The sequence below is a fragment of the Dendrobates tinctorius genome, unplaced genomic scaffold (genome assembly GCF_039654945.1).
Source record: "Dendrobates tinctorius isolate UK_male_01 unplaced genomic scaffold, ASM3965494v1 ptg000102l, whole genome shotgun sequence".
NCBI lineage: Eukaryota > Metazoa > Chordata > Amphibia > Anura > Dendrobatidae > Dendrobates > Dendrobates tinctorius.
Window position 1 is genome coordinate 8,055,252 of NW_027361770.1, and position 14,794 is coordinate 8,070,045.

The window sequence follows — 14,794 nt, forward strand, 5'->3', positions numbered from 1 at the left end:
ACCTCTGGGAATTGACGGAACATCGGGACGCAGGCAGGACATCAGGAACACGGACTAGACATCAGGAACACGGGCAGGACATCAAGAACACGGACTGGACATCAGGAACATGGTTCCGGACATTGGGCAGGGAAGCATAGGATCCGGACATCTGGCAGAGGACATCAGGCACAGCACATCTGAAAGAGGTCGTCAGACACCGGACATCAGGCCGTGATCATCAGGCTCCGGACGAGAGGCCACGGTCATCAGGCTCTGGTCATCTGGCAGTGACCTAGAAAGGAACCCCAGCGGTCTGGTGCAAACCCTGCCGGGTTGGACTGGAACAGGCAGGGAATTGCACCAAATCCCCAGCTGAGCACAGAGTAGCAGAAACTCAGCGGACACACTGGACTCCTACTTCCAAGATGAACCCAGGTTAAATCACAGCAAGTCAGGTAGCAAAGAGTCACAGTCACTGTGTTACCTTCTCGCTAGGCAAGGTGGAAGTCCCGGAGTGGACCCTCTGGACCGCGGCACCGAGGGGCCCCGGACGAGCAACCAGGTGGAACCGACCCCTATACAGGGATCATTAGGCACAGGTCCAGGGGTTCGAATGCCACGGTAGCCGGAACCAAGAGGGGCGGCTCGGAGTGCACTGAGGAGCTAGGCACGGGTAGGCAAACTGGAGTAGGACTGCAGGAACAGACCACGGACAGCAGGACGGAGACTGGAGCACGGACAACAGGACAGAGGCTGGAGCACGGACAACAGGACAGAGGCTGGAGCACGGACAACAGGACAGAGGCTGGAGCACGGACAACAGGACAGAGGCTGGAGCACGGACAACAGGACAGAGGCTGGAGCACGGACAACAGGACAGAGGCTGGAGCACGGACAACAGGACAGAGGCTGGAGCACGGACAACAGGACAGAGGCTGGAGCACGGACAACAGGACAGAGGCTGGAGCACGGACAACAGGACAGAGGCTGGAGCACGGACAACAGGACAGAGGCTGGAGCACGGACAACAGGACGGAGGCTGGAGCACGGACAACAGGACGGAGGCTGGAGCACGGACAACAGGACGGAGGCTGGAGCACGGACAACAGGAAGACAAGCAGGGCTGAAGGGAGCACAAGGCAGAGAGGTTAAACTGCGGGGCCCTGGGAGCTAATGGAACATTAACAATCAGGCGCCTCCACTAAGGGAGGGCGGCCTGATATAGGTAAGGACCCGCCCCCATTGGCCCGGCGGTGCTATCCGGTCAGGGCACCGCCAGTGTATAGAACCTGTCAGGGAGAGCCGGCCGCGGCCTAGGACGCATGCGCAGGAGTCGCAGTGACGTCACAGGCCGCGGACCGGTCAGGGAAGGACGCCGCCGCTGCCGCTGGAGAGAGGGATGCAGAGGTACCGTCTGGTGAGTATGGCGTGCGGCAGAGTGCGTGGTGGAGGCCGGGGCAGGGCGTGCGGCGGTGACCGTGACACACTGGGCACAGGGTTCAAGACATGGAGGGACCTCAGGAACATCCCACAGAGGACACACTTCAGACAGGATCAGGTAAAGGAGCAGGTCCAGAATTCAGGTAACAAGACACAACATAGACGGGCCTTGATATGCAGCCTCCAGGAAGGGCGATCTGGGTATTACGGCCCCCAGAGCAGGTGAAGAAACACGACACAATGCAGACAGGGTAGGGTGCAGGAACAAATCCAGGATCTAGGATTCAGGAAACAAGACACAGGTGCAAGGCAAGACTCCACACATAAACACAGGGACCAGGATATTCTGTCTCCTGGGAGGGCGGACAAGTGCCAGGATATTCTGCCTCCTGGGAAAGTAGACAGGGACAAGGGCCAGGATATTTTGCCTCCTGGGAGGGCGGACAGGAACGAGGGCCAGGATATTCTGCCTCCTGGCAGGCGGCAAAAACACAGTTCACATGGGGACAAAGAGCAACAGCTCCCCCAGAACTGATCACAATCAGAGCAGGAGATGAACACATACTCACATGGCTAGGTTCAGGAACTCAATGCGGTTCAGGAACTCAATGCCCCAAAGGGGGAGGGAACTATATATAGCAGCTGCCTCACAGCGATAGGGTGGAGCAGCAATTGTAGCACACACCCATACCTCATAAAAGCAGGGGAGGTGTGGCCGCGCGCACCCTAAGCAAGGCCAAACAGAAATCAGCATTGCAGAGGACACCTGGTGAGAGCTGCAAGCCTGAACAAACGTGGTAAGCCATGCACAATGTAGAGGACCTATTAACCCAGGGATAGCTTTCCACAGCAGCAGCCAGGGACTGCACCAGCGGGTGGTCTTGCAAAGTAGCAGAGCCACGCACGCACGTACGGCTACACAGCGGGACAGGGAACTGAGCAGCATCCATAATGGTAACAGACAACAGTATCCCTGATAATTAGGAGAGGAGCAAAGGGTTGATGCAGACATGCAGAGTAACGCCGGGGAAGCAAAGTACAAACACACCGGCGTTGCAGCTACTGTGAGTGTTAACCCCTTCTGTGCACATGCTAGGGTTTAGGATAGGCTGCAATAGATAGAGCACGGCAGCCGTGTGGCCTGGTTAGTAAAGGCCAGATAGGTTATAGTTAGTGTAGAATCATACATTACTTTACTGTGTTGTCTTACCAGTTGGATAAATACACTGAGCGATAGTGTGATAGTTGGTGCTCTGTGCTGTTTGACGGCCCAGCTAAAGAATATTATCCTTGTAAATTGTCTGTTTCCATAGCATACCCCTGTTTCTGCATTTTCCTAAACACTGCATTCCTTGCCTGTAAATAAATTAACCCTTTGTTGTTTGCACTTCATCTTGTGTACCGTAGTCTCCCTGTATTGTGGTGGTCCCCCAGCCATCGCTTCACTACAACAGGGATACCATCCACTGGCAATAGATGCACAGATCCACAGAGTTACAAGTATTCCAAGAAGCTTCAAGTGGCGCTGTGAGCAGGAATATTGTCACCAAGATGCAGGCAGCAGGAGGCAATGGCGAGAGTGCTAGTGTTAGTGGGGATGCTGTGAGCATTGGTGGAACCCCTGCAAGGACACTCCTTATGGGCACCATATTTAGTGTGCTTCCAAAATTTGATGGCAATAATATGCCCCTGTCTGATTGGGTGTCCCGGCTGCAAAGCACCCTGTAGATTTATAACATCAGCACAGACCTTGAAGTGGACATTGCTTTGACTGCCTTGGAGGGAGAGGCCTGTAAAAGCATCTGTCTACATGCCAGAAGTCACCCGTAGTACCCTGAAGGAGTTAGTGAAATTATTGGAAGAGATCTACGGTGAAACTGCTAGTGCGGGACACTTTCGCGCCAAATTTTTCTCTAGACTGCAGCAGGAAGAGGAAGGGATCTCCCAGTATGCGACAGCAGAAGTGCAGAGGAAAGAGACGGATGGGCTTAGTGGTATGGGCTCCAAAGACCGGATACTCCGGAAACAATTTATTCTGGGACTGCACAACACATCCTTAAGGAGAGCACTGTCAGAACGGGCCCGTGCAGAGCCGACTCTTTCATTCCGTCAAATCCTGTCAGAAGCAGTGTCCCGAAGCAAGGAAGACAGCTACGCATCTGGGGTGATACGTTCCAGGGCGCCAATACCAGAGGGGACCCAAATCATCAGGTGGTGCTGGTCCAGGTAGTGCAAAACTTGCAGCGGTCTCTTGTCAGTATGCAAGACAAATTAAGCCGGATGGAGCAAAGAATGGGAGAACAACAGTCTGACCCATCGTACTCATATAACTACTCTTCGGCCCGACCAATAAGGGATGAGTGGGTGCAGGCTCCCTCCCGTCAGACATCGGAGGCACAAAGACAGGCTCGGGGTGCCCCTCAGTGGAGAGGAAGCATCCAATGCTGGTAATGTGGAGGACAAGGGCACCTTGCCAGAGACTGACGGAATTATGCTCAAAGTCTGCCACAGCCACCATTAACCTACCAACCACCGCAGTAACATGGCACTCTGCGGGGGAGGAAAGAAGAGAGGCCGCTCCTTATCATAATGAACATTTGATTGCTGGGAGTCCCATCCTGCATGCCGAATTCGAGGGTGTTCCAGTGGATTGCTTGATAGATACCGGATCACAAGTGACAACGATGCCAGAATCATATTTCAATCAGCATTTTCAGGCCCTGGCCAAGCCAGAGAAGTAGACATTGATCCGGTTGTTTGCTGCCAATCAACAACTGATCCCGGTCACAGGGGTCGTTTGGATGAATATTCGAATCTGTGGGCAAGAAGAGGGAAAGAAAGTGATCCTGCTAGTCTCTGAGCCCATTAAAGAAGATGTGCCTGTAGTACTGGGAATGAATATCTTACGAGAACTCGATCAGATAATGTTTACCAAACAGGGACCCAGTTATTGGAAGAAGGCTGCTACACAAAAGCCTACTCAAGAAGCCCTTCAGCGATTGATCCGCGTCTGTGGGATGCAGAAGAGTGTGCCATCTTATCAGACGGTAGGGATCATCAGGGCCCCAGGGAAAGAGCCTGTAATCCTGTCTCCTTATATTACATCTTCCAGTTGGGACTCATCGCAGCCTTGACCGGCTGGAGGTGATTGTTCAGCCTGTGGTAGGCGGAGGAGCAGACCAAGAAGTCATGATAGCTCGTACGATAATGGTGGTCCAGCGAGGACACATGCCCATAAGAGCTTTGAACGTGGGCCCCGGGGAGTTCACCTTGCCACGAGGAACAGATCTGGCCCAGGTGTACCTATACAAGGACGAAGTGGTGAGTCAGAAGGAGATGTCTTTATCCCCGAAAGAAGGTACGGGGTGGACTCTGGCAGTCGCTGCGGGGCCCGAAGAGACTCCAACCCCGGAGTGGAATGGGCGATCATCCTGGATCAAATGGAAGTGGATGTGAAGACCCTAAGCCCTGAGCGTGTGCAGGCGATAGAAGCTATGCTGTGGGAAAATCAGGCCGCATTCGCACGTCACTCTGAAGATTTTGGCTGTACTGTAGCGATCACACACGAGATACCAACCGGGGACGCTCGTCCAATTCGAGAACGATACCGGCAAATCCCACCCAAGATGTATCAAGAGGTAAAGACATTACTCAGGCAGATGCTGGATTCAGGAGTAGTGCAGAGTAGTCAGAGCCCCTGGGCTGCCCCGGTGGTGCTCGTTAAGAAGAAGGATGGGACCATCCGGTTCTATGTCGATTACAGGAAGCTCAATGCTTGCACTGTGTGAGACTCAAACCCGTTACCCCGCATCAAGGAATCCTTGACAGCGTTGGGGAAAGCCAAGTACTTCTCCACCTTGGACCTAGCAACTGGATACTGGCATGTAGCCGTGGCAGAAAAAGACAAGGAAAAAAACGCCTTCATCCTCCCTATGGGATTGTTTGAGTTTAACCGGATTCCCTTCGGGCTCTCCAATGCTCCGGGCACATTTCAACAGCTGATGGAAAAGTGTTTGGGAGACTTAAACTTTCAGGCTACCCTGATCTACCTGGATGACATCATTGTGTTCTCTGCCTCATTCGAAGACCATCTTGCATGGCTTGGACAGGTACTTGGAAGACTGCGGGCTCATAATCTGAAGGTGAAGCCAAAGAAATGCTGCCTCTTCAAGAGAGAGATCGAGTACCTGGGCCACATACTGTCACAAGACGGGGTTCTGCCCTCACCGGAGAAAGTGGATGCTATCCAGAACTGGCCAGTCCCTCGAACAGTGAGGGAACTCCAGGCCTTCTTTGGGCTCGCCGGGTACTACCGATGGTTTGTCAAAGATTTCACAAAGGTGGCGAGTCTCCTGAATGAGCTTCTGAGGGGGACCTCCAGAGTACTGAAGACCCAGTGCATCCCTTGGGACCAGAAGCGAGATGAGGCCTTCCAGGCTATAAAGAATGCTCTTACTTCAGCCCCGATTTTGGCTTACGCAGATTTTGATCAACCGTTCCTGTTGTACACAGACAGTAGCCTTCATGGACTCAGTGCAGTACTTTCCCAAATACAGGATGGACATGAGAGAGTCATCGGGTATGCTAGCAGGTCCGTGCGACACAGCGAAAGAAACCCCAACAATTACAGCTCTTTCCGGTTAAAGCTCCTGGCCCTGGTGTGGGCCATGACAGAGAAGTTTGTGGGCTTCCTGGCAGGGACCAAGATTCAAGTTTGAAAGGACAATAACCCCCTGGCCCACCTTGAGAATGTTAAATTGGGGGCCTTGGAATAACGGTGGGTGGGTGGCTCGCCTGGCTAAGTTTGACTTTACCATCCGTTATCGCTCTGCCACTGAAAATGCAAATGCCGACGGCCTGTGATGGTGGAAACAACAGTGGGGGAACTCAATGAACAACTCAAAGAGGAAGAAACCCCAGACCTCCAAAAGTTCAGGACCCCAGTGATTGCTGTCCAGTCAAGTAGGGAGGCCTGCGCGCTACCCCGATGTCTGGAGAGAACCAATGAAGAATGGGGATGTGTTCAAGGCGAAGACGAAGGGCTGAGACAGGTGAAATTCTGGGCAGCACAAGTATCCCAAGAAGCAGCCGCCTGGATTACAGACAGTGTGAGGACAACAACAGGCTGCCTCTTGTGATCACATACAACCCACACGTGAGCAGCTTAAAGAAAATTGGTGCTGATCTCCAACCGAAACAGCCTACAAACAGCCCCCTAACTTAAGGAATCTCCTTGTCAGAAGTGTCTTGGGCACATTCCCATGTAACAATAAGTAATGCAAAACATTTTTCCACATATTACCTACAAAAGCAGTCCACATACCAAACACAAATCAGGTCTATAAGGTCATGGATTTCTTTTCATGTACATCCTTCAATGTGGTGTACATAATACAATGTACAAGGTGCCCTGAAGGTACCTATATTGGGGAAACCATGGAAAAACTCCAAACAAGAATGAATCTACATTGACATACAATCAGTAATGAACTGGACCCGCCTGTGGGAAAACATTTCTCTGGACCTGGACAGTGTAAGACAGATTTTAAAGTCTTAATACTAAAAGGTAATTTTAAGGACGACAGAGAAAGAAGAATTGGGAAATTCAAACTTATAAAGATGTTCAATTCTTTGTCACTCAGACTCAGTTTAAGACCTGGATTTATGACTCACTACATTCACACCTCCACCAGATGGACTCCAGATAACTAAGGCTATGTGCACACGCTGCAGATTCACCTGCGTTTTTTTCCGCGCGGAACCACAGGTAAAACTGCAGGTAAAGTGACCTGCGGTTTTCCTGTGGATTGGTCTGTGGTTTTGCCCTGCGGTTTCACACCTCTACTATGTTAAAGGTGTGAAACCGCTGCGGAAACAGCCCAAACAATTGACATGCTGCGGTTTGTAAACCGCAGCAAAACCGCGCGGAAAAAAACGCACCGTCAGCACAGCGTTTTTGAAAACCCATAGGGTTTCATTGTACTGTACTTGGTCTGCGGAACTGCTGTGTTTCCACAGGGCCAAAACCGCTGCGGAAACAGCAGAATCCGCACCGTGTGCACATAGCCTAAGGGAACATTCCCACTCCCTCTCCATTTGAAAAACCCTAATTTGATTTCCCTGGCATATGAACAAATATCCTGTTGTAATATCTTTCAAATGTTGTGCTCTTGACTTTTTAATTCATTTGTAAACCAGCCTGAAAGCTTGCAAATCTATTTTTTCTGTTTAGCCAATAAAGGTATCACTATGAGAATACTTTTGTAATTTTTGGGCATAAAAGTATTTATATCACCTGGTGATTGAATTTTACACACCATGTACACTTGTGTGTTTCACGCTTTTATTTGAATGTTCATCATATTTACCGTAAGTCATAATGCATATACGGTATGTTCTCAATTTGGTTGTTTCCTGATGAGGAAGTCGGATGACTTTAAAACACATAGATAATAAACCGTGTTTACTGGATTATTATTGTGGATCTCTATTAACCCCTTCCTGACATGAGACGTACTATCCCGTCCACGGTACCCGGGCCCGTATGACCGGGGACGGGATAGTACGTCTACCGCGATCAGCGGCGCCCACGTGGTGAGCGCCGCTGATCGCGGCCGGGTGTCAGCTGATTATCACAGCTGACACCCGGCACTATGTGTCAGGGGCGGTCACGGACCGCCCCCGACACATTAACCCCTTGCACACCGCGATCAAACGCGATCGCGGTGTACCGGGAGTTAAAGGGAAGCATCGGCAGGGAGGGGGCTCCCTCCGTGCTTCCCTGAGCCCCCCACGGCAGCGCAATGTGCAGCGCTGCTGCGGGGGACTCCTATCCTCCAGGCCCCCGAATCCAAGATGGCGACGGGGGCCTTCGGGGGCCTGGGGAAGCTGGCTTCCTCAGTGCCTGCAAAGCGCAGGCATGAGGAAGCCTTGTGCACTGCCTGTGACAGATTGCTGATCTGTCACAGTGATCTGTGATGTGACAGATCAGCGATCTGTCACAGGACAGTGATGTCCCACCTGGGACTATGTAATAAAGTAAAAAAAAATTTAAAAAAAAGTGTAAAAATAAATTAAAAAAAATCGCCAAATAAATTAGTAAAAAAAAAAAAAATATTCCCCAATAAATTCATTTTTTTAAAATAATAAAAAAAAAAAACAATAAATGTACACATATTAGGTATCGCCGCGTCCGTAACGACCTGCCCTATAAAACTGTCCCATTAGTTAACCCCTTTAGCGAACCCCTTAAAAAATAAAAATAAAAAACGAAGCAAAAAATAATGATTTATTATCATACCGCCAAACAAAAAGTGCAATAACGCGAGATCAAAAAGACGCATATAAATATCCATGGTACCGCTGAAAACGTCATCTTGTCCCGCAAAAAACAAGCCGCCACACAGCATCATCAGCAAAAAAATAAAAAAGTTATAACTCGCAGAATAAAGCGATGCAAAAATAATTATTTTTTATATAAAATAGTTTTCATTGCATAAAACCGACAAAAACATAAAAAAATGACCTAAATGAGGTATCGCTGTAACCGTACTGACCCGAAGAATAAAAGCGCTTTATCAATTTTACCGCACGCGGAACGGTGTAAACGCACCCCCCCCAAAAGAAATTCATGAAACGCTGGTTTTTGTTCATTCTGCGTCCCAAAAATCGGAATAAAAAGCGATCAAAAAATTTCACGTGCCCGAAAATGGTACCAATAAAAACGTCAACTCGTCCCGCAAAAAATAAGACCTCACATGACTCGGTGGGTCAAAATACGGAAAAATTATAGCTCTCAATATGTGGTGATGCAAAAACTATTTTTACAATAAAAAGCGTCTTTTAGCGTGCGACAGCCGCCAAACATAAAAACCGCCATAAATAGTAAATCAAACCCCCCGTTATCACCCCTTTAGTTAGGGAAAAATAATAAAATAAAAAAAATGTATTTATTTCCATTTTTCCATTAGGGTTAGGGCTAGGGTTAGGGCTAGGGGTGTGTTGGGGTAGGGTTAGGGCTAGGGTTAGGGTTAGGGCTAGGGTTAGGGCTAGGGCTAGGGCTAGGGTTAGGGCTAGGGCTAGGGTTAGGGCTAGGGCTAGGGTTAGGGCTAGGGTTAGGGCTAGGGTTAGGGGCGTGTTGGGGTTCGGGTTGGAGTTAGAATTGGGGGTTTCCACTGTTTGGGCACATCAGGGGCTCTCCAAATGCAACATGGCGTCTGATCTCAATTCCAGCCAATTCTGAGTTGAAAAAGTCAAATGGTGCTCCTTCCCTTCCAAGCTCTGCTATGCGCCCAAACAGTGTTTTACCCCCTCATGTAGGGTATCAGCCTACTCAGGACAAATTGCAAAACAATTTTTGGGGTCCAATTTCTCCTGTTACCCTTAGGAAAATAAAAAATTGGGGGCAAAAATATCATTTTTGTGGAAAAAAAATGATTTTTTTATTTTCACGTCCGAGTGTTATAAACTTCTGTGAAGCACTTGGGGGTTCAAAGTGCTCACCACACATCTAGATAAGTTCCGTGGGGGGTCTAGTGTCCAAAATGGGGTCACTTGTGGGGAGTTTCAATAGTTTAGGTACATCAGGGGCTCTCCAAACGCACATGACAACCGCAGACCATTCCATCAAAGTCTGCGTTCCAAAACGTCACTGCTTCCCTTCCGAGCCCCGACGTGTGTCCATACAGTAGTTTTCTCCCACATATGGGGTGTCAGCGTACTCAGGACAAATTGGACAACAACTTTTGGGGTCCAATTTCTCCTGGTACCCTTGGGAAAATAAAAAAAATGGTGACTAAAAGATCATGTTTGTGGAAAAAATACGAATTTTTTATTTTCACGCCCGGGCGTTGTAAACTTCTGTGAAGCACTGGGGGGGTCAAAGTGCTCACCACACATCTAGATAAGTTCCTTGGGGGGTCTAGTTTACAAAATGGTGTCATTTGTGGGGGGTTTCCACTGTTTAGGTACATTAGGGGCTCTCCAAAGGCAACATGACACCCGCAGACCATTCCATCAAAGTCTGCATTCCAAAACGTCACTACTTCCCTTCCGAGCCCTGACGTGTGCCCATACAGTAGTTTTCTCCCACATATGGGGTAGCAGCGTACTCAGGACAAATTGGAAAACAACTTTTGGGGTCTAATTTCTCCTGGTACCCTTGGGAAAATAAAAAAAATGGTGACTAAAAGATCATGTTTGTGGAAAAAATACGAATTTTTTATTTTCACGCCCGGGCGTTGTAAACTTCTGTGAAGCACTGGGGGGGTCAAAGTGCTCACCACACATCTAGATAAGTTCCTTGGGGGGTCTAGTTTACAAAATGGTGTCATTTGTGGGGGGTTTCCACTGTTTAGGTACATTAGGGGCTCTCCAAAGGCAACATGACACCCGCAGACCATTCCATCAAAGTCTGCATTCCAAAACGTCACTACTTCCCTTCCGAGCCCTGACGTGTGCCCATACAGTAGTTTTCTCCCACATATGGGGTAGCAGCGTACTCAGGACAAATTGGAAAACAACTTTTGGGGTCCAATTTCTCCTGGTACCCTTGGGAAAATAAAAAAATGGTGACTAAAAGATCATGTTTGTGGAAAAAATACGAATTTTTTATTTTCACGCCCGGGCGTTGTAAACTTCTGTGAAGCACTGGGGGGGTCAAAGTGCTCACCACACATCTAGATAAGTTCCTTGGGGGGTCTAGTTTACAAAATGGTGTCATTTGTGGGGGGTTTCCACTGTTTAGGTACATTAGGGGCTCTCCAAAGGCAATATCACACCCGCAGACCATTCCATCAAAGTCTGCATTCCAAAACGTCACTACTTCCCTTCCGAGCCCCGACGTGTGCCCATACAGTAGTTTTCTCCCACATATGGGGTATCAGCATACTCAGGACAAATTGGACAACAACTTTTGGGGTCCAATTTCTCCTGGTACCCTTGGGAAAATAAAAAAATGGTGACTAAAAGATCATGTTTGTGGAAAAAATACGAATTTTTTATTTTCACGCCCGGGCGTTGTAAACTTCTGTGAAGCACTGGGGGGGTCAAAGTGCTCACCACACATCTAGATAAGTTCCATGGGGGGTCTAGTTTCCAAAATGGTGTCATTTGTGGGGGGTTCCACTGTTTTGGTACATCAGGAGTTTTCCAAACGCGACATGGTGTCCGATCTCAATTCCAGCCAAAAACGTCAAATGGCGCTGCTTCCCTTCCGAGCTCTGCCATGCCCCCAAATAGTGGTTTACCCCCACATGTGGGGTATCAGCGTACTCAGGACAAATTGCACAATAACTTTTAGGGTCCTGTTACCCTTGGAAAAATAAGAATTGAGGGTGAAAAGATCATTTTTGTGGAAAAAATATGATTTTTTAATTGTATGGCTTTATGTTATAAACTTCTGTGAAGCCCATGGGGGTTCAAAGTTCTCACCACACATCTAGATAAGTTCCTTAGGGTGTCTAGTTTCCAAAATGGTGTCATTTGTGGGGGTTTCCACTGTTTTGGTACATCAGGGGTTTTCCAAACGCGACATGGTGTCCGATCTCAATTCCAGCCAAAAACGTCAAATGGCGCTGCTTCCCTTCCGAGCTCTGCCATGCGCCCAAATAGTGGTTTACCCCCACATGTGGGGTATCAGCGTACTCAGGACAAATTGCACAATAACCTTTAGGGTCCTGTTACCCTTGGAAAAATAAGAATTGAGGGTGAAAAGATCATTTTTGTTTAAAAAATATGATTTTTTAATTGTATGGCTTTATGTTATAAACTTCTGTGAAGCCCATGGGGGTTCAAAGTTCTCACCACACATCTAGATAAGTTCCTTAGGGGGTCTAGTTTCCAAAATGGTGTCATTTGTGGGGGGTTTCCACTGTTTTGGTACATCAGGGGTTTTCCAAACGCGACATGGTGTCCGATCTCAATTCCAGCCAAAAACGTCAAATGGCGCTGCTTCCCTTCCGAGCTCTGCCATGCGCCCAAATAGTGGTTTACCCCCACATGTGGGGTATCAGCGTACTCAGGACAAATTGCACAATAACTTTTAGGGTCCTGTTACCCTTGGGAAAATAAAAATTGGGGTGAAAAGATCATTTTTGTGGAAAAAATATGATTTTTTAATTGTACCGCTGTACGTTATAAACTTCTGTAAAGCCCTTGTGGGTTCAAAGTTCTCACCACATATCTAGATAAGTTCCTTGGGGGGTCTAGTTTCCAAAATGGGGTCACTTGTAGGGGGTTTCCACTGTTTAGGTACATCAGGGACTCTCCAAACGTGACATGGCGTCCAATCTGAATTCCAGCCAATTTTGCATTGAAAAAGTCAAACGGCGCTCCTTCCATTCTGAGCTCTGCCATGCGCCGAAACAGTCGTTCCCCCCCACATATCAGGTATCTGCGTACTCAGGACAAATTGCACAATAACTTTTGCAGTTCAATTTCTCCTGTTACCCTTGGTAAAATAAAAAAAATTGAACCTGAAGTATTTTTTTTATGAAAAAAAGTTAGATGTTCATTTTTTTTTAAATATTCAAAAAAATTCCTGTGACGCACCTAAAGGGTTAATAAACTTCTTGAATGTGGTTTTGAGCACCTTAAGGGGTGCAGTTTTTAGAATGGTGTCACTTTTGTGTATTTTCTATCATATAGACCCCTCAAAGTGGCTTCAAATGTGATGTGGTCCTAAAAATAAAATGGTGTTGTAAAAATGAGAAATCGCTGGTCAACTTTTAACCCTTATAACTTCCTAACAAAAAAAAATTTTGGTTCCAAAATTGTGCTGATGTAAAGTAAACATGTGGGAAATGTTAGTTATCAAGTTTTTTGTGTGCCTTATCTCTGTGATTTAAGGGCATAAAAATTCAAAGTTGGAAAATTGCGAAATTTTCAAAATTTTCGCCAAATTTCCGTTTTTCTCACAAATAAACGCAAGTTATTTGAATGAAATTTTACCACTAACATGAAGTACAATATGTCACGAGAAAACAATGTCAGAATCACCGGGATCCATGGAAGCGTTCGAGAGTTATGACCTCATAAAGGTACAGTGGTCAGAATTGTAAAAATTGGCCCGGTCATGAACGTGCAAACCACCCTTGGGGGTGAAGGGGTTAATCCTCTGGATCCCCATCAGCAGCGGAGAGGAACCCCATTTATTCTCATTCTGGCTTCTATGGTTTTTTTAACCCTTGGGTCTGAAGCAGCTGAATATTTTAATATTTTATTCCCCAGCTCTCCCTCCTATTATCGTCCTGAAATAATCTTTTAATTTGTAAAGGATGTGTCTGACAATGCAGGAACATAGCCTGATCATACCACATCTCCTGGTCAGGGGAGGAAGCAAAAGAAAGTATACAGACATTACAGTATGGGATCACAGCTGATTCTTTCTGTGATGTAAAATATGTTTTTAAACGAGGAGTGAAATGTTATTCCTTACAGAATCCAACAGCTGACATCCTATGCTGTCCTATCTGTATACTATCTGATGCTTCCTCTCTTGCCCAGGAGATGTGATATGATCAGACCATATTTCAGCACGGTCAGACACGGCCATTACACAGTACACAGCAGGGGCACATCTATATGGTTATCTCTGCACCGCAACATGTTTTAACACATCCAATTCTAGGAGTTATTTTTTATTCCAAGATCTATTCATTAAAGTGTACTTTCTCTGTGGGGTAACTCCTTTAAATATCATTCCTAATATTTACTTCAATCAAATATTCACATGAAACTTCAGTGCGACATTTTTAAACTAATGTTTGGAGTTTAATCCTATTTTAAAAACCTGTTTTGCAGGGTGATCTAGGTATCGAAGGTCCTATTGGATTTCCTGGTCCAAAGGTACAGTGTATTTCAATATTGGGTGAAAAATCATTATAGAGTAATTGAATGTACTCGCATGCTTAAATTATTTTGCCATCTTTTTTAGCAACCTTTATTTAAAGGGGACCTGCCACCAAGACAAAAGTTGACAGTTTTTGCGCTTATTTTATTCCTACTGCCATACAGTCCAGAAATGAGCATTTTTATGTATTACCTACTTTTATGTTCTGTTCCAAGGTAGTGTGGCTCACAGGGTTTTCTGCTAGCATGTCTTTAGGCTGTTTTGCATTATCATCCTGTGAGCCACACTACCTTGGTAAAAACCATAAAATTATCACTCTATAAAAAAAGCCCATATCTCTGGAATCCAAAGCAAATAAAAAAATGAAATACTCAGGGCACCACCAAAATCAAATAAAAGCTAAAAAGGGTCACTTTTGACTAGGTGACAAGTCTCCTTAACAATGGTAGAGTGGTATCTCAGATTTTAATGACCTCAGGTTGTAATATTTTTAGCAAGTGCCTTTAATGGCCATTGTAACTT

The 14,794-nt window shown here is 47.0% G+C and overlaps 1 protein-coding gene across 1 annotated transcript in view; it reads left to right on the forward strand.

The window, feature by feature from the left end:
• The window catches only part of LOC141099719 (uncharacterized), a 772,310-nt gene that overhangs the window by 184,016 nt on the left and 573,500 nt on the right, over nt 1–14,794 (forward strand). The window contains exon 6 of the mRNA XM_073587712.1: nt 14,224–14,268. Coding sequence (XP_073443813.1) covers nt 14,224–14,268 — 45 coding nt within the window. The remainder of the gene's footprint in view (nt 1–14,223; nt 14,269–14,794) is intronic.